Source organism: Odontesthes bonariensis, chromosome 19, assembly GCF_027942865.1.
Source record: "Odontesthes bonariensis isolate fOdoBon6 chromosome 19, fOdoBon6.hap1, whole genome shotgun sequence".
Lineage (NCBI taxonomy): Eukaryota > Metazoa > Chordata > Actinopteri > Atheriniformes > Atherinopsidae > Odontesthes > Odontesthes bonariensis.
The window spans coordinates 1,672,644-1,693,228 of NC_134524.1; the positions used below are offsets into that span (position 1 = coordinate 1,672,644).

At 42.7% G+C, this 20,585-nt stretch overlaps 1 protein-coding gene across 2 annotated transcripts in view; it reads right to left on the reverse strand.

Moving 5' to 3' along the window:
• Positions 1–16,480, reverse strand: part of nfxl1 (nuclear transcription factor, X-box binding-like 1) — a 41,932-nt gene extending 25,452 nt beyond the window's left edge. Inside the window, exons 1-13 of one of the 2 annotated variants that reach the window (XM_075451096.1) lie at positions 16,399–16,480; positions 14,673–14,848; positions 14,400–14,588; positions 10,309–10,418; positions 8,368–8,498; positions 7,195–7,239; positions 6,759–6,892; positions 6,599–6,684; positions 6,443–6,518; positions 6,253–6,350; positions 4,696–4,810; positions 541–665; positions 332–454 (exon numbers count right to left, since the gene is read on the reverse strand). In XM_075451096.1, coding sequence (XP_075307211.1) covers positions 332–454; positions 541–665; positions 4,696–4,810; positions 6,253–6,350; positions 6,443–6,518; positions 6,599–6,684; positions 6,759–6,892; positions 7,195–7,239; positions 8,368–8,498; positions 10,309–10,418; positions 14,400–14,588; positions 14,673–14,829 — 1,389 coding nt within the window. In that variant the 5' untranslated portion in view covers positions 14,830–14,848; positions 16,399–16,480. Of the gene's footprint in view, positions 1–331; positions 455–540; positions 666–4,695; positions 4,811–6,252; positions 6,351–6,442; positions 6,519–6,598; positions 6,685–6,758; positions 6,893–7,194; positions 7,240–8,367; positions 8,499–10,308; positions 10,419–14,399; positions 14,589–14,672; positions 14,849–16,155; positions 16,374–16,398 lie in introns of those variants that run through there. The other variant, XM_075451097.1, reaches the window with a different exon arrangement.
• Between the last annotated feature and the right edge of the window lie 4,105 nt (positions 16,481–20,585).

Sequence of the window (20,585 nt, forward strand, 5' to 3'; positions counted from 1 at the left end):
TCCACGCTGAAACGGCTCAGATCCAGGTGCGTCCACGCTGAATCGGCTCAGATCCAGGTGCGTCCACGCTGAATCGGCTCAGATCCAGGTGTGTCCACGCTGAAACGGCTCAGATCCAGGTGTGTCCACCCTGAAACGGCTCAGATCCAGGTGTGTCCACGCTGAATCGGCTCAGATCCAGGTGTGTCCACGCTGAAACGGCTCAGATCCAGGTGTGTCCCAGATCCAGGTGTGTCCCAGATCCAGGTGTGTCCACCCTGAAACGGCTCAGATCCAGGTGTGTCCCAGATCCAGGTGTGTCCACGCTGAAACACACAGTGGTTTCACTCACCTTCCTCCGGCACTGGTGTCTCTGACAGTTCCTGGTCTTCGGGCACTTGGTGTCACACAGGTATTCCTTGTGGCAGGGCATCAGCTTTCTGTATCGGCCACACCTGCACTCCTTCTCCACCTCCTGCGGAGAGACGGCGCCTCAGTGAGTTTATTTATTTAGCTTTCTTTCACCGTGCGTGTCAGAGTGTGTCAGAGGGTGTCAGTCACCTGTCTGCAGGTCTCGCAGCTCCCCCGGTGACACCTCATCGAACAGGTGTGTTTCAAACACGACAGGCGGCGGTCGCACGTGTCGCCACATGGCAGCACCTCCTCCGTGCACGGCAGAGATGACTCTGCACACAGATCAGGCGAGTGTGTTAGTGTGCACGTCTGACAACATTTAAACTCCAACGTGTAGTTTAGTGTTTTTTTCCCTATAAAATCAGAGCTCACCTCCAACAAACATAGAAACTTACTTTATTAACATAATTAAACATCAATTACCCAATAAAAAGCATGTTTCCCAAATATACAGAAACCTGTCACTAGATACATCAGACAATACTTTTTATATCAAAACCAAATGGGAGCTGGAGTTACATATTATAATTGAGGATGGGGAGTGGGAAACAATGTGCACAGGATGTCATAAAGGTATCAATAGTAACATGTGGAAGGAGTGTGACTGGAAGATGAAGACTAGGTTCTTTAGGACGCCTGCCGTGGTCTCTAAATTTGTAGATAACCCAGCGGCAGTGTACTGTTGGAGAGGGTGGGAATGGTGGGCGACCACTCACACATATTTTGGGATTGCCCAATGATGCTTCCCTTTTGGAAGGGGGTAAAGAGCGAGATATATAAAGTTCTGGGAATCAATGTACTATTCACTCCAAGTCAGTTCCTGTTTGATCTAACTCCTGAAGGCATGTACACTAGAGACCAAAAGCACTTGTTACATATACTTTTGATGACAATAAAATGGCTGAATCCACAGCCAGCTACAGTGGCACAGTGGAAACAGAAGCTGAGGGAGGTGTATGGAATGGAAGCTTTAACCGCTCAACTACAATTAAGGTCTGATGTTTTTGTGAGGAGGTGGCTACCTATAGCAAGATATCTCTCTAACTGGGGGGAATCCCACAGTATGCTGGAATGTCTTAACTGTCCCTTTATTTATTTATTAACTTACTTGTTATTTTTCACTCATTAGTATTATTCAGGTTTGGTTTTTTTTCTTTGTTTTTTTTCTTGTCTCTAGCACTGTCACACATAATCTGTGAATGTTGTCAAGGAATGTTTGTGTTCGCTTAATAAAAATAAAGTTAAAAAATAAATCAGAGCTCACACAGAGCAACAGTGTGTGCATGTGTGTGTGTGTGTGTGTGTGTGCACGTGTGTGTGTGCTGGGGGTGGGACTTGCCAGAGACACCATGATACGATATTATCACGGTATTTAAGTCACAATACGATTTTATCACGATATTTACGTTACAATACGATATTATCACGATATTTCCGTCGCAATGCGATATTATCACGGTATTTAAGTCACAATACGATTTTATCACGATATTTAAGTCACAATACGATATTATCACGATATTTCCGTCGCAATGCGATATTATCACGGTATTTAAGTCACAATACGATATTATCACGGTATTTAAGTCACAATACGATTTTATCACGAAATTTACGTTACAATACGATATTATCACGATATTTCCGTCGCAATGCGATATTATCACGGTATTTAAGTCACAATACGATTTTATCACGATATTTAAGTCACAATACGATATTATCACGATATTTCCGTCGCAATGCGATATTATCACGGTATTTAAGTCACAATACGATATTATCGCGGTATTTAAGTCACAATACGATTTTATCACGAAATTTACGTTACAATACGATATTATCACGATATTTCCGTCGCAATGCGATATTATCACGGTATTTAAGTCGCAATACGATATCACGATATTTCCGTCGCAATACGATATTATCACGATATTTAAGTCACAATACGATATTATCACGATATTTACGTCGCAGTGCGATATTATCACGATGTTTACGTCACAATGCGATATTATCACACTATTTAAGTCACAATACGATATTATCACGATATTTACGTCGCAGTGCGATATTATCACGATATTTACGTCACAATGCGATATTATCGCGATATTTACGTCGCAGTGCGATATTATCCCGACATTTACGTCGCAGTGCGATATTATCCCGACATTTACGTCGCAGTGAGATATTATCGCGATATTTACGTCGCAGTGCGATATTATCGCGATATTTACGTCGCAGTGCGATATTATCCCGATGTTTACGTCGCAGTGAGATATTATCACGATATTTACGTCGCAATGCGATATTATCACGGTATTTAAGTCACAATACGATTTTATCACGATATTTAAGTCACAATACGATATTATCACGATATTTCCGTCGCAATGCGATATTATCACGGTATTTAAGTCACAATACGATTTTATCACGAAATTTACGTTACAATACGATATTATCACGATATTTACGTCGCAGTGCGATATTATCCCGACATTTACGTCGCAGTGCGATATTATCCCGATGTTTACGTCGCAGTGCGATATTATCCCGATGTTTACGTCGCAGTGAGATATTATCACGATATTTACGTCGCAGTGCGATATTATCGCGATATTTACGTCGCAGTGCGATATTATCCCGATGTTTACGTCGCAGTGAGATATTATCACGATATTTACGTCGCAATGCGATATTATCACGGTATTTAAGTCACAATACGATTTTATCACGATATTTAAGTCACAATACGATATTATCACGATATTTCCGTCGCAATGCGATATTATCACGGTATTTAAGTCACAATACGATTTTATCACGAAATTTACGTTACAATACGATATTATCACGATATTTACGTCGCAGTGCGATATTATCACGATATTTACGTCACAGTGCGATATTATCCCACTATTTAAGTCACAATACGATATTATCACGATATTTACGTCGCAGTGCGATATTATCACGATATTTACGTCACAATGCGATATTATCGCGATATTTACGTCGCAGTGCGATATTATCACGATATTTACGTCACAAGGCGATATTATCGCGATATTTACGTCGCAGTGCGATATTATCCCGACATTTACGTCGCAGTGAGATATTATCGTGATATTTACGTCGCAGTGCGATATTATCGCGATATTTACGTCGCAGTGCGATATTATCCCGACATTTACGTCGCAGTGAGATATTATCGTGATATTTACGTCGCAGTGCGATATTATCGCGATATTTACGTCGCAGTGCGATATTATCCCGCTGTTTACGTCGCAGTGAGATATTATCACGATATTTACGTCGCAATGCGATATTATCACGATATTTAAGTCTCAATACGATATTATCACGATATTTAAGTCACAAAGTGATATTATCGCGGTATTTACGTCACAATACGATTTTATCACGATATTTACGTCACAATGTGATATTATCACGGTATTTACGTCACAATGCGATATTATTACAATATTTACGTCACAATGCGATATTATCACGGTATTTAAGTCACAATACGATATTATCACGATATTTACGTCGCAATGCGATATTATCACGATATTGCGATATGCTTAGTATTGCTATACCGGATACATGTGTCATCTGTTAAAAAAAGTTTTCAGTCAATTCATCTTACTCCAAACATTTATTCCAACAAAATGGACAGCTCATTCAACAAGTGCAAACACTCAGTTAAAACCGAATAGAAAAATAAAACGTTGTAAATTGTACTCATTGTAATTAAATGTCCCCTTTACCTGACCAACGTAACCGTTTGTATTTCAGTCTCGTCAAACTTTACTGATGACTTGAACTATTGTACTAACACTGCAACCCTTCCTGCTGTTCTTCGACTTTAAGCTCAACTCCTCGGTAGAGTTTAGGCGCAGCCGTATAGGCAAAGAAACGACGAGACGTAATCACATACCTGGGCTCAAGCGTCTTTAACTTATTTTGAATTTATCAGTTCTCCTTCCTCCATGTTGCTGTGATCACCTTTGACCTCGGTCACGTGCCAGCCAGATCTCACGCCTTCGCTGTGTTGAGCTCACCAGACAGTGAACGGTTAGCACCATCTAGTGGACTAAATTAGCAATTGATTTTATTTTGGTGCATATTTTTTTATGTGTATGCGACCAAAATATCGATATTTGGCGTCTCTGAATCGATACAATATCGCCACGCGAAATATCACTGTATCGATATTTTCCCCCAGCCCTAGTGTGTGCACGTGTGTGTGCACGTGTGTGTGCACGTGTGTGTGCGCGCTCTCACTGGTCCGGCCGCAGGGACAGGATCTGCTGACGGAGCGAGGACATGGCGGACAAACTCCATCGTGACACACCTCCTCACAGGTGTGATTCCCACAGGAGAGCAGAGCCCCGCACACCTGAGGCAGAGACACAGGTTCAGGGTTACAGGACACATGGGCTGTGTTCGAAACCGCACACTGCAAACTTCCATACTACATACTGCATACTCATCGATCAGACAGTATGCAGAGCGTTTACCCACAATGCATCTCGCTCCTGCCCGAGCCGAAATCAGCCGGCCTGAAGCTGATTTCCCTTAAGCTCTAAACTCTGTAAACTTTAGCAACATTTGAAACATTTTCAGGTGAGAAAGTAGTCGTTTAGATCCCCAACGTGTTGAAAACCTGACAAAATACCGGCTATTTACAATTTTGTTCCCACGAATTCGGCGCTACTAAAGCTAGCCGCAGTGACAAACGCACTTCCGTTTATTTTCCCAAAATAAAATATCCGTTGCCTTTTATCATAGGGAAAGCCATTACCATACAATTGGTGCTTTTGTTTTGAAAACAGGAAGTGAACCTACCCTCGTTGTAGCTAGCTTGAAACTGCCGTTTTGACAGGAAATGACGATCGGCGACGTCACGTTACATTGCATCTTGGGTAGTTTGAGTATGAGTAGTAACCTCATGATGCATACCCAACATTTAGAGAATCTAGTACGCATCCGGGAACTTCTGCTTACTCAAACTCGCTTACTAACTAAGTTAGTATGAGTAGGAGGAGTAGTATGCAGTTTCGAACACAGCCTTCGACTATCTTTACCCCTTTCTGAGCAAAGCTTCAGATGATCTTATAATTTAATAGATTTTAGGTCCCAAAAACACCAAAAATGGTCATTTCTGAGCCCAAAAACTCCAAACATGGTAGTTTCTGAGCCCCAAAACTCCAAACATGGTAGTTTCTGAGCACAAAGACTCCAACATGGTCGTTTCTGAGCCCAAAGACTCCAACATGGTCGTTTCTGAGCCCAAAAACTCCAAACATGGTAGTTTCTGAGCCCCAAAACACCAACCTGGTCGTTTCTGAGCTCAAAGACTCCAAACATGGTAGTTTCTGAGCCCAAAAACTCCAAACATGGTAGTTTCTGAGCACAAAGACTCCAACATGGTCGTTTCTGAGCCCAAAAACTCCAAACATGGTAGTTTCTGAGCCCCAAAACACCAACATGGTCGTTTCTGAACCCAAAGACTCCAAACATGGTAGTTTCTGAGCACAAAGACTCCAACATGGTAGTTTCTGAGCCCCAAAACACCAACATGGTCGTTTCTGAACCCAAAGACTCCAAACATGGTAGTTTCTGAGCACAAAGACTCCAACATGGTAGTTTCTGAGCCAAAAAACTCCAAACATGGTAGTTTCTGAACCCAAAGACTCCAAACATGGTCGTTTCTGAACCCAAAAACACCAAACATGGTAGTTTCTGAGCCCAAAAACTCCAAACATGGTAGTTTCTGAGCCCCAAAACACCAACATGGTAGTTTCTGATGGTCGGCGGAGGCGCACGGTGGCGTTTTACCTGCGGACAGGTCCAGCGGGGGCTGGCGCACGGCCTCTCCGCCTCCTCCTGACCGCACACGCAGCTCTGAACGCTGACCCTGGGACAGGGGGAGCACTCTGACACACACAAAGGGAAGGAACAGTCAGTCTGTGGTGAGAAGGCGGCGGCCGGGTGTCCGCTCGGCGTTTCCGTGTGTGCGTGCGCTCACCTGTGTGACACGGCTGCGAGCAGGTGTGCTGCCCGCAGGCCAACAACTTGCCGCACTGCTGCTGACACGACCAGGTCTGAGGACACAGCGCTCACATCACCAACAGTTCACAGCTTTAAACTTTAAAGCTTTAAACAACACTACGGGGGGGAGTACCTTGTTGCTGCAGCGACGTGGGAGGGGCTTAGCTTTGCGGCACATGCACGACACCGACACCATCTTTGGGCACGGAGGGCACGGACCTGAAAACACCTCATTTCAGTTAGCGTGCACAGGCGATGTAAAACCGTGCTCTATGAAGGTGAACGGTGGTTACCGGGGTGACAGAGCAGCAGGCAGGTGTGCCCACAGCTGGGTTTGAGCTCCTTCTGGCAAACGGAGCCGCAGGAGTGAGGAACCAACCAGGGGTCGGCCGGAGGATCCTGCAGCTTCCCACAGTAACACGTGTACCTAACATGCAGACACACAACGACGTCAGCGACACAGAGAGCAGCAGCTGTTTGACTGAAATAATTCACCTGTCATCACATGTTCGACTCTCTGAAACACAGCTGAAACTCATCCTTCTTCCCTAAACTCTCCTACATCAGCGTTTGTTCAACACATTTCTAAATATCCATGCCAGGACATCGGTGGAAGGCAGCGGTGTGGCGCCCCCTGCTGGATGCAGGAGCTGGTTTCATGCTGTGCCTTTTCTCTAAATGTGGTTCTGAAGAGGTTCTGTTCAGCAGATGGATGTCAGCCAAACGTACCTGTTGGGTGTGGCGCTGGGTGGATATTCTGTCCGACACTTTGGACTGAGGAGAGAAGACCAGAAACATTATTAGCTGCTGATTCATTTCATAAATATGATTTATTAACCATTAAAGTAGGGCTGCAGCAATCCATTTACAGAGCTTCCTCCTGTTCTCTGCTAGCTTCCTCCTGTTCTCTGCTAGCTTCCTCCTGTTCTCCGCTAGCTTCCTCCTGTTCTCTGCTAGCTTCCTCCTGTTCTCCGCTAGCTTCCTCCTGTTCTTCGCTAGCTTCCTCCTGTTCTTCGCCATCTTCCTTCTGTTCTCCGATAGCTTCCTTCTGTTCTCCGCTAGCTTCCTTCTGTTCTCCGCTAGCTTCCTTCTGTTCTCCGCTAGCTTCCTTCTGTTCTCCGCTAGCTTCCTTCTGTTCTCCGCTAGCTTCCTTCTGTTCTCCGTTAACTTCCCCCTGTTCCCTCCTGTCCTCCACTAGCTTCCTTCTGTTCTTCGCTAGCTTCCTTTTGTTCTCCGCTAGCTTCCTTCTGTTCTCCGTTAACTTCCCCCTGTTCCCTCCTGTCCTCCACTAGCTTCCCTCTGTTCTCCGCTACCTTCCTCCTGTTCTCCGCTAGCTTCCTTCTGTTCTTCGCTAGCTTCCTTCTGTTCTTCGCTAGCTTCCTTCTGTTCTCCGCTAGCTTCCTTCTGTTCTCCGCTAGCTTCCTTCTGTTCTCCGCTAGCTTCCTTCTGTTCTCCGCTAGCTTCCTTCTGTTCTCCGCTAGCTTCCTTCCGTTCTTCGCTAGCTTCCTTCCGTTCTTCGCTAGCTTCCTTCTTCTCTCCGCTAGCTTCTGTCTGTTCTCTGCTAGCTTCCTTCCATTCTTCGCTAGCTTCCTTCTTCTCTCCGCTAGCTTCTGTCTGTTCTCTGCTAGCTTCCTTCTCAGCTAACAAGGTGACTGATTTCCATTAAAATGCTAACGTGAAATGTTCCTCTGTGTTTGTTCTGCTAAGTGGACTCGATATGTGAACTGGCTGCTTTCTGCTGAGATGCTGTAGCATTGATGTTGTGCTATCGTGCTAAGCTAACTGGCTTTTACAATGGACACACTGTGCAGTATTTTCTCTTTTCTTTGAAATGCTCCCAAACTTTAGACAACACTCCAGTGTTATTTCTCAGTCTGACATGAAGGGTTAGGGTTTCCCCACCAGGGCCAGGGGTGCTGCTTCTGCCCGAAGTCTTCGTCGGTGACGGAGGAGACGAGGAAGACGGAGTCTCTGGCCCATTTCTGGATGCAGGGCAGGTGGAAGAGGGAGAAGCAGCCGGAGCAGCTCCACACCTGCACAGAAAGGTGGAGTTCAGAGCAGGAGGCCACAGGTTTACCAGCTCTAAGGCCACACGATACAAGATATTCAGCCAACGATACGATTTGATACGAATCAATTCGATACGATGCAATTCCATACGATATGATTCGATACTATTACCTTAATGTTCTGTGTTTTCACTAATTGTAATGTCTGACTTTTCAATAAAGTTTGCTTTAAAAAAAAAAAAAATAATAATAATTTTTTTTAAATCGATAATCGCGGCTGAAAAAAAATAAATAAATAAAATAAAAAAAATAAATAAATAAATAAAAAATAAAATATCGATATATATCGCAGTATTGATTAAATTGCTGAGCTCTACAAATAATCAAGTTTTATGTTTCACATCCAAAAAGAAGGACGCTGATCAATCAGCATGTTGATGGCGGTTATTGATCGTCGTGCCGACAGCTTCAGATGTTCAGGCTGTAAAAACCAAAGCTTGCTCAGCGAGTTCGATGCGTTTAGTTAATCTATCAGCTCGTCCCGCAGGTTTCAGCGAGCTGCTGCGGTTCCACCTGTGGAGGGTTTGAACACTGCAGGGGAAACTTGCTCAAAGGTTGAAAAGGTTTACGTTTTGGAAGATTTCTTCCTCTCCTGCATCATAGATAATAAAACACCGGATTGTTTCAGCTCTCAGGTTTGTTCTGTGAGGTAACAGCAGCTGAGGCTCATGGGAAGTGTAGTAACATCTAAGTCATTGGCTGTGTTCGAAACCGCATACTGCATACTACATACTACATACTGCATACTGCATACTACATACTACATACTGCATACTACATACTGCATACTACATACTACATACTGCATACTACATACTGCATACTACATACTGCATACTGCATACCGCATACTACATACCGCATACTACATACTGCATACCGCATACTACATACTGCATACTGCATACTGCATACTACATACTACATACTGCATACTGCATACTACATACCGCATACTACATACCGCATACTACATACTGCATACCGCATACTACATACTGCATACTACATACTACATACTGCATACTCATCGATCAGACAGTATGCAGAACGTTTACCCACAATGCATTTCGCTCCTGCCCGAGCCGAAATCAGCCGGCCTGAAGCTGATTTCTCTTAAGCTCTAAACTCTGTAAACTTTAGCAACATTTGAAACATTTTCAGGAGAGAAAGTAGTCGTTTAGATCCCCAACGTGTTGAAAACCTGACAAAATACCGGCTATTTACAATATTGTTCCCACGAATTCGGCGCTACTAAAGCTAGCCGCAGTGAGCAACGCACTTCCTGTTATTTTCACAAAATAAAATACCCGTTGCCTTTTATCATAGGGAAAGCCGTTACCATACAATTGGTGCTTTTGTTTTGAAAACAGGAAGTGAACCTACCCTCGTTGTAGCTAGCTTGAAACTGCCGTTTTGACAGGAAATGACGATCGGCGACGTCACGTTACGTTGCATCTTGGGTAGTTTGAGTATGAGTAGTAACCTCATGATGCATACCCAACATTTAGGAGAATCTAGTATGCATCCGAGAACTTCTCGCTTACTCAAACTCGCATACTAACTCAAAACGTTAGTAGGAGTAGTAGGAGTAGTATGCGGTTTGAAACACAGCCACTCTGTTTATCTCAGACATTCATTCAGATGTTACTCTGACCGTTTGGAAGATCTTTTATTGGACTTTATCTGCCGTTAATTAGCATTGAAGCTAATTTAATTGAATCAGAGCACACAGAGAGGACGTCAGATGTCCGACGGGCAGTAAACGTCTCACCGGCTGCGTCCTCTTGACGGAGGCGATGCAGATCAGACAGGTGAGCGCTCCGGACTGGAACAGGTCGCTGACGTACTGGCCGGTCCTGAGCAGGCCCGTGGCGTCTCCACCTGAACACACAGAGCGAGCGTTTGTTAGGGCGCCTCAGGTCAGCCGAGCGTCACCGACACCACAGAAGAAGAATGGAAGGAGGACTTCAGACTGCAGAAGCTGCTGCTCGAACGTTTCAGACGTCAGGAATAAGAGGAAAAGAACTCAGGAACTCATCACACTCCTCCTCTTCAGCACAAACTCACGTGCACTGAACACGTGAACACGTATCCTCCGACTTATTTCCCTGAACTTTCAGTTAAAGCTATGGTAGGTAATCCTAGAGAGCTAGCAAGAGAGCTAGCAAGATTCGAAAGTGTCCACTCCTCTAAGCTCCACACCCCCCTCCCCATTCCGTCAGTGCTTCATCCAAAGCCGGTGGAACCGCATGCGCACATGGAGCAGGGAGCCGGCAGAGGGGGGCGTAGGCAGAAAGCAGAGGCATCTGATTGGTTTTTTGTAGGCGACCAATCCGAGATCAGCGTCCCGCTGATCTCGGATTGGTCAGCTTTTTCTCAGTCCTGCAGCTGCCACAGAGGTCTGATTATTTTCGTCCCTTTTTCTAAATACATCTTGTATAGATTTCTCTCAGGATAGACGGACCATTTCACCCAGTATTACAAAATGTGTTTCTGAACAGGATTACCTACCATGCCTTTAAATCATTATTATATCTCCTGTATGCAGAACCTCACCGTTTATTTCCCCATTTAGGAGTTTCTCTAAACCTTCTTTATTTCTAATGAAATGAATACGATTCAAACTGAATACCCACATATATACCCAGATATTTACCCACATATATACCCAGATATATACCCAGATATACCCAGATATATACCCACATATATACCCACATATATACCCAGATATTTACCCACATATATACCCACATATATACCCAGATATATACCCACATATATACCCACATATATACCCAGATATTTACCCACATATATACCCAGATATATACCCACATATATACCCAGATATATACCCACATATATACCCAGATATATACCCACATATATACCCACATATATACCCAGATATATACCCACATATATACCCAGATATATACCCACATATATACCCAGATATATACCCACATATATACCCAGATATTTACCCACATATATACCCAGATATATACCCAGATATATACCCACATATATACCCACATATATACCCATATATACCCAGATATATACCCAGATATACCCAGATATATACCCACATATATACCCACATATATACCCAGATATATACCCACATACATACCCAGATATATACCCACATATATACCCAGATATATACCCAGATATATACCCAGATATATACCCACATATATACCCAGATATATACCCACATATATACCCACATATACCAAGATATATACCCACATATTTACCCAGATATATACCCAGATATATACCCACATATTTACCCAGATATATACCCAGATATATACCCACATATATACCCAGATATATACCCACATATATACCCACATATATACCCAGATATACCAAGATATATACCCACATATATACCCACATATATACCCAGATATATACCCACATATATACCCACATATATACCCAGATATATACCCACATATATACCCAGATATATACCCAGATATATACCCACATATATACCCAGATATATACCCAGATATACACCCACATATATACCAAGATATATACCCAGATACATACCCAGATATATACCCACATATACCAAGATATACCAAGATATATACCCACATATTTACCCAGATATATACCCACATATACCAAGATATACCAAGATATATACCCACATATTTACCCAGATATATACCCACATATATACCCACATATATACCCAGATATATACCCAGATATATACCCAGATATATACCCAGATATATACCCACATATATACCCACATATATACCCAGATATATACCCAGATATATACCCACATATATACCCAGATATATACCCACATATATACCCACATATACCAAGATATATACCCACATATATACCCAGATATATACCCACATATACCAAGATATATACCCACATATACCAAGATATATACCCACATATATACCCACATATTTACCCAGATATATACCCAGATATATACCCAGATATATACCCACATATATACCCACATATATACCCACATATATACCCAGATATATACCCACATATACCAAGATATATACCCACATATACCCAGATATATACCCAGATATATACCCAGATATATACCCAGATATTTACCCAGATATATACCCACATATATACCCACATATACCCAGATATATACCCACATATATACCCAGATATATACCCACATATATACCCAGATATATACCCACATATATACCCAGATATATACCCACATATATACCCAGATATATACCCACATATACCAAGATATATACCCACATATATACCCAGATATATACCCACATATACCAAGATATATACCCACATATACCAAGATATATACCCACATATATACCCACATATTTACCCAGATATATACCCAGATATATACCCACATATACCAAGATATATACCCACATATACCAAGATATATACCCACATATTTACCCAGATATATACCCAGATATATACCCACATATACCAAGATATATACCCACATATAAAAAGATATATACCCATATATATACCCAGATATATACCCACATATATACCCATATATATACCCACATATATACCCAGATATATACCCACATATACCAAGATATATACCCACATATACCAAGATATATACCCACATATACCAAGATATATACCCAGATATATACCCAGATATACCCAGATATATACCCAGATATATACCCACATATTTACCCAGATATATACCCACATATATACCAAGATATATACCCAGATACATACCCAGATATATACCCACATATACCCACATATATACCCAGATATATACCCAGATATATACCCACATATATACCCAGATATATACCCACATATACCAAGATATATACCCAGATATATACCCAGATATATACCCACATATATACCCAGATATATACCCAGATATATACCCACATATATACCCAGATATATACCCACATATACCAAGATATATACCCACATATATACCCACATATATACCCACATATATACCCAGATATATACCCACATATACCAAGATATATACCCACATATATACCCACATATTTACCCAGATATATACCCAGATATATACCCAGATATATACCCAGATATATACCCACATATATACCCACATATATACCCAGATATATACCCAGATATTTACCCAGATATATACCCACATATATACCCAGATATATACCCAGATATATACCCAGATATATACCCACATATACCAAGATATATACCCACATATACCAAGATATATACCCACATATATACCCACATATTTACCCAGATATATACCCAGATATATACCCACATATACCAAGATATATACCCACATATACCAAGATATATACCCACATATTTACCCAGATATATACCCACATATACCAAGATATATACCCACATATAAAAAGATATATACCCACATATATACCCAGATATATACCCACATATACCAAGATATATACCCACATATACCAAGATATATACCCAGATATATACCCAGATATACCCAGATATATACCCAGATATTTACCCAGATATATACCCACATATTTACCCAGATATATACCCACATATATACCAAGAAATATACTCAGATATATACCCAGATATATACCCACAATATACCTAGATATATATATATATATATCTATATATAGATATATATAGATATATATATATATCTATATATATATAGATATATATAGATATATATGTATACACACACCAATCTGCATTTGTTCCACGTGTTCCTGTGTTCCGTGCACCCGCCGGGTACCATCTGCCTGAGTTCTGCACCTTCAGCCCGAGCTCAAAGCTTTCACCCACCTGTCTGGTCGGTGTAAGTGGTGAAGGTGGACGCCAGGATCTTCCCCCGCTGCCCGTCCCTGTGGTCGCCCTCGTCCTCGTCTTCCTCGGAGGAGGAGGAGGACGAGCTGACGTGGCGCTCCACCAGCCGCTTCGCAGCGGCCTGGTTGGACTTCCGGATCTCCTCGAACTTGGCCTGGACCGACGCCGCTGTGAACCACAGAGCAGAGGGAAGGTTACAGGGTCCCCCCGATGACATCATCATGACGCCACATGACATCATTCTGCGCTCACCGTGTGGCGGTTCCGGAGGCGAGCCGGTCTTGGTCTTCAGGCCTCGCCCTGCAGCCCCCGGCCTCTCCGGCTCCTTCTGCGGGGGACGTGACCTTTCACCCTGGGCGTCCTGACCCCGGCCACGCCCCCTGCCCTGCTGCCGCCAGGCCGGCTCCATGGCAACCGCCTCCCAGACTCTGCACAGCAATGATCACACACACAACTTTAGCGCTTCCTTTTGGTTTGTGAGGTCACGTGCACGCCGCAGCAGCAGCTTCAAGCACGCCCCCCTATTCAAACGGACCGACTGGAAAGCAGTTTTAACGATTGTTCTGCCCCTTAACCCCTTCGCCATGTTGCAAATATGTTATTTTGGAGAGGTTTTCATACCAGGACTTTAGGATGCAATAGCTTTTGTTTAACATGCCCCACATTCTCCATTGAGGGTTTAAATTCAAGTAGATACTCGGGGCGAGACATCCAGCCAACTCCAGCTGTTTATTACCTTCATTAAGTCTACATTTCAGATCATTATATACAACAAAAACATCCGAAAATGTGATTTATTCTATCAATACAAGACACAAACAGAGATAATAAATCGTGGCCTTTTTTCTGGCCAGTTTTCTTTGGATGGACAGGGCGCGTGTATCCCTTTTCCAACCCAGTTTAGACAAAACCACGCCCACTTCCGCAGTACGGAAGCCTAGTGGGGAAGCGAGAGACTGACCCAATAGAAAAGACAGATTCAATTTTGTTAAAAAAATGTCGACGTTGAACTTACTTCTGTGACATGCTGTACTTATTGTCTGTTTCTTTTAAATGCTTCAATGCCTGCCTTTAATATCTGATAAAAAAAATATATATGATGGGAGATAATCGCGTCTTAGAATCTTTAACGGAGTGGCGTAGTACACCAAACCACGCTGGCTGTCATGACAATTTATTAACATTACTAAAATATTCGGGTATGATAGGAAATAATCGCTAGAATATTTAACAGAAAGTGACCAGTCAAGCACGCGAAACAACACTGTCATGACAATAAATTAACATTACTAAACTGACTGCTTCACACACTAAAGATATGCGATGGCCGATAGCCTAGCACATAGGCCAGCTACGTCTTTTCGCATTTGTGATCAGAATGACATATGCGCTCATGACAATAAATAAACAGAGATAATAAATCGTGGCCTTTTTTCTGGCCAGTTTTCTTTGGATGGACAGGGCATTTCTCAGGGGGGCAGGACTTGTTCCGGGGGGGGGGGGGCAGTGCCCCCCTAGCCCCCCCCATAGCCACGCCCCTGAACACGAGCAGTGCGCATGCGCCGGTTGCTACAGGTCAGACACACCGGGGCTGATGCAGCTTCCACTGACCTCAGTTCAGCCGTTTGTCAGGCCACAGAGCTGCTGCTGCAGCGCACATGACGACACAATATCATTACGTCCTTACGTTACACTGCACGCATAATAACACGCTCGTGTAAAGTCGTCGTTTCACCTGAGTTCCGTCCAGGAGAGCCGTTATGGCGCGAGACCGGCGGACGTTTCAGCTGGCTCTGCTTGTAGCCGGCTAGCTAACGGTGAGCTAACGGCTAGCTAATGGGCAGAGCTAATTCAGAGAAAACAAACGTCACATCCTGTAAACAACATTTATCAAAGACAAATAACCGTCCGCACGAGCTGCTTTAAAAGTTTAACGTTTCAGGTAAACCGCACAGAGGAGTTATTATTCCGAAGTTACCGGCAGTTTGAAGTTAAAACACCTCAGCGCCGAGCAGTGGAGTCCGAGCTCTGGTTGACATGCGCAGTTTGACCGCGATGCATGCTGGGAGATGGAGTCCTTCAAGCGAAGACGGCTTTTTAAACTTTCGGACCTTGGAACTGCAATTCCCACAACTCCGCTTAAACACACTCACGCACGTACGCACGCACGCACGCACACAAAACTGTGACGTGTCAACCTCCAAGTGCCGATAGACATTATAAACACAGGTTAACACAAATTTCTTTGTAGGTCAAAGGAAAGTAAATCCTGTAAATTATGTTTATATATATATATATATTTATATATTATATATATTTATTATATAAATATATCTTATTATATATATAAATATAATATTATATATTATATTTATTATATAAATATATATTTATATATATATATATTTTTTTTATTTTTTATTTTTTTTTGCTTCCTACTTTATATATATATATATATATATATATATATTATAGTTTACTTCATGTTTATTGCTATTTTGCACCAGGGATAAGAGGGAAATACTATTGGCAGCATTGACAACAAGGTTGACTTGACTTCTTCCCTCTCTGTGACGCGCCTGCCTTCATATAAAGTGATAATAACAGTTAATTAGATGCTTTTATTCAACGTCAGAGCGTTACTTCCATCCCTGCTGATTCTTTTCCAACAGAAAACGACTTGTTTTACTCAGTTAATGGCAGAATGACCTTCAGCAGGCGATGACGCGTGAATAAAAGTGAAAGTCAGATTGAGTGGGGAGGCTGGATTCATGCAGAATGCTGTTCTGCTGCTTTAATAGGCAGACAAAGAAGCTGCTGACTCAGCGGTGAGCAGTGGGTCTGCAGCAGGATTAAATCTGGAGCAGATTTAGTTAAATACAGCACGGTCTGACGGCGTGATAAACTGACGTCCCACTGAAGCCTCCCGTGTGGCTGGAAGCTGTGGTTAACGATCATGTGGAACTGCAGGCACGCTTTACTCATCTCATCTTTCTGTTGATTCATTAAATGTTCAAATTTAAACTCCTTTTTATGGATTTATTGTGCTTCACTCAGTTTTCACTAAAAGTTCCATTCAAATGACTCACAAAAAGGAGATTTTCCATAAGACTCTACACGAGTACTCGTCTGAGGGTAACACTCAGTGGGGTCACATGGCACTGAAAGGATCGGATTATTGGCTAAATCACAATCAGACTGAGTTATTAAGTGAAATGAATCCAAAAGTAGCGTATAGCTTTTAGCATTTAGCTTTATTTTAAATGTGCTGCCATATGAATGAAAGTGCCATAACATTTGTTGTGCAAACACACTTTTAACATCAGCATCTTTCTGTAGTTTTTATGTAGAAGCCTCTCTCCACTGTCTGTTTCCTTGAATGACTTGCTGCTATCAGTTGTGTGTTTTGCCTTTAAGTGATATTTTAGACTGGAACTACTACGCTGAGAAGACAATTCAACTTGGCAGTGTTTACAGATGACTTTGGTTCTGTCGACTCCGCCGTCTGGAAGAACTTTAACATGAAAATGGCCGAGTAAAAGTTCCGTACCCTTCTCCATGTTTGGTGGATCCGCCGATTACTTTCTTTTCCTGTTCCACAGCAGACAGCAGCAGACTTTTACAAAATAAAAGCCTGTGAGCAGCATACTTTTACAATAATAAAAGCCTGTGAGCGGCAGACTTTTACAAAATAAAAGCCTGTGAGCAACAGACTTTTACAAAATAAAAGCCTGTGAGCGGCAGACTTTTACAAAATAAAAGCCTGTGAGCGGCAGACTTTTACAAAATAAAAGCCTGTGAGCAGCAGACTTTTACAAAATAAAAGCCTGTGAGCGGCAGACTTTTACAAAATAAAAGCCTGTGAGCAGCAGACTTTTACAAAATAAAAGCCTGTGAGCAGCAGACTTTTACAAAATAAAAGCCTGTGAGCAGCAGACTTTTACAGAATAAAAGCCTGTGAGCATCAGACTTTTACAAAATAAAAGCCTGTGAGCGGCAGACTTTTACAAAATAAAAGCCTGTGAGCAACAGACTTTTACAAAATAAAAGCCTGTGAGCGGCAGACTTTTACAAAATAAAAGCCTGTGAGCGGCAGACTTTTACAAAATAAAAGCCTGTGAGCAACAGACTTTTACAAAATAAAAGCCTGTGAGCGGCAGACTTTTACAAAATAAAAGCCTGTGAGCAACAGACTTTTACAAAATAAAAGCCTGTGAGCAACAGACTTTTACAAAATAAAAGCCTGTGAGCAACAGACTTTTACAAAATAAAAGCCTGTGAGCAACAGACTTTTACAAAATAAAAGCCTGTGAGCGGCAGACTTTTACAAAATAAAAGCCTGTGAGCAACAGACTTTTACAGAATAAAAGTCTGTGAGTGACAGACTTTTACAAAATAAAAGCCTGTGAGCGGCAGACTTTTACAAAATAAAAGCCCGTGAGCAACAGACTTTTTACAAATAAAATAAATAATAAAATGGGTGGTCCGTGGCGTAGTGGGTTGAGCAGGCGCCCCATGTACAGAGGCTGTAGTCCTCGCTGTCCCGAATCGGACGGCCCTGTGCTGCGTGTCGTTCCCCCTCTCTCTGCCCCCTACTTCCTGTTTCTCTGAACTTTCCATTAAAGGCACAAAAGCCCCCAAAAATATATATTTTTTTTAAATAGATAAATAAAGTTAAATAAAACCTGCGTTAATGCGCGGTAAAATATCGGCGTTAAATAATTATCGGCGTTAAATAATTAATGAGTTAACTCGCCCAGCCCTACTTTCAGTGCCATGTGACCCCTGAGGTGGAAAATTGCAAAACTGCCGAGATGTTTTTAAAGTCTGTTGACTTCCTGATGACCCCAAGTGATTCTGTTGTTGGTCATTAAGGGAGGCAAGTTTTAAATTCATCAGGAGAACATATATAGGATATATCCTGAGAAGTTTTAGCTCAAGGAAGTCATAAAGGGGCACCTCGTAAACCGTGTTAGCTCAGATCCAGAACAGGGCAAGGGGGCCATTTGTTCTATGAAGATAACCCCCCGTTTGGAGTGTAAAGATGAATGTGTGTGATTCTCCTCTTGGCTCACCGTGCAGACACCGTGCAGACAGGGGACTGTTCAAATGCTGCTTTGCCTTTGAATGAAATATAAAGAAAGACAAAATCTGGATTTTCTCTTATTATTATTTGAGTTGTCTTCTTCCCCACTTTGATAATAAAAAAAAAAATCCACAACACCCCACTGACTGATCTTTGAGTGAGGGGGCCGAGGCCACCCCTGGCCACCCTTTGGCTCCGCCCCTGAGTGCACGGCACACCTTATGTGGTCACATGCTCAGAGACGCTTTCTCCGTCTCTTTGAATAATTCTCAGAAATGAAGCAAACAGAAGCAGGAGGGGTTTTCCTTATAAAATATCTTTATTTCAGCGCAGAGCTTCCATCTTTTGGATCCTTTAAAAGCGTCGGCCATAGCAGAGGAGATCTGATGACTGACACGTTCTGTCAGTCATCCGGGTTTACGGGAACTTGAAGCTGAACCTAAAGCTTGAGCTATGGTTGACCTGAGCTTTCACACACTGGATGAACACTGTGCAGCATGGAAACATATTTACATCTGTACATGAAGCTTCAGCCACTCAGGGACACGCTGCAGGTCCTGCTCTATCAGCAAGCCGGCTACAGAAGCTGATACTGCTTATAATGCTTATACTTTAACAATCCAGAGTGGGACGACATGAGAAACTACAGGAAACCTTTGCTGCTCCTCTGAGTGCCACCCAGAGGGTTAGGGTTAGGGTTCAGCACCATCAGCAGCTCGCCAACCCCTTCATTCATTCAGCAGGGACACCATGCACTGGGACATAAATCTGACTTTAAATCTGACTGCCCTCCTGCTGCCCTCCCTCTGCCCAGGTAACTCCCCCTGTAGCCCCTCCCTCTGCCCAGGTAACTCCCCCTGTAGCTCCGCCCTCTGCCCAGGTATCTCCCCCTGTAGCTCCGCCCTCTTCCCAGGTAACTCCCCCTGTAGCCCCTCCCTCAGCCCTCCTTCTGCCCCCCTTCTGCCCTCCTTCTGCCCTCCTGCTGCCCTCCCTCTGCCCAGGTAACTCCCCCTGTAGCTCCGCCCTCTTCCCAGGTAACTCCCCCTGTAGCTCCGCCCTCTTCCCAGGTAACTCCCCCT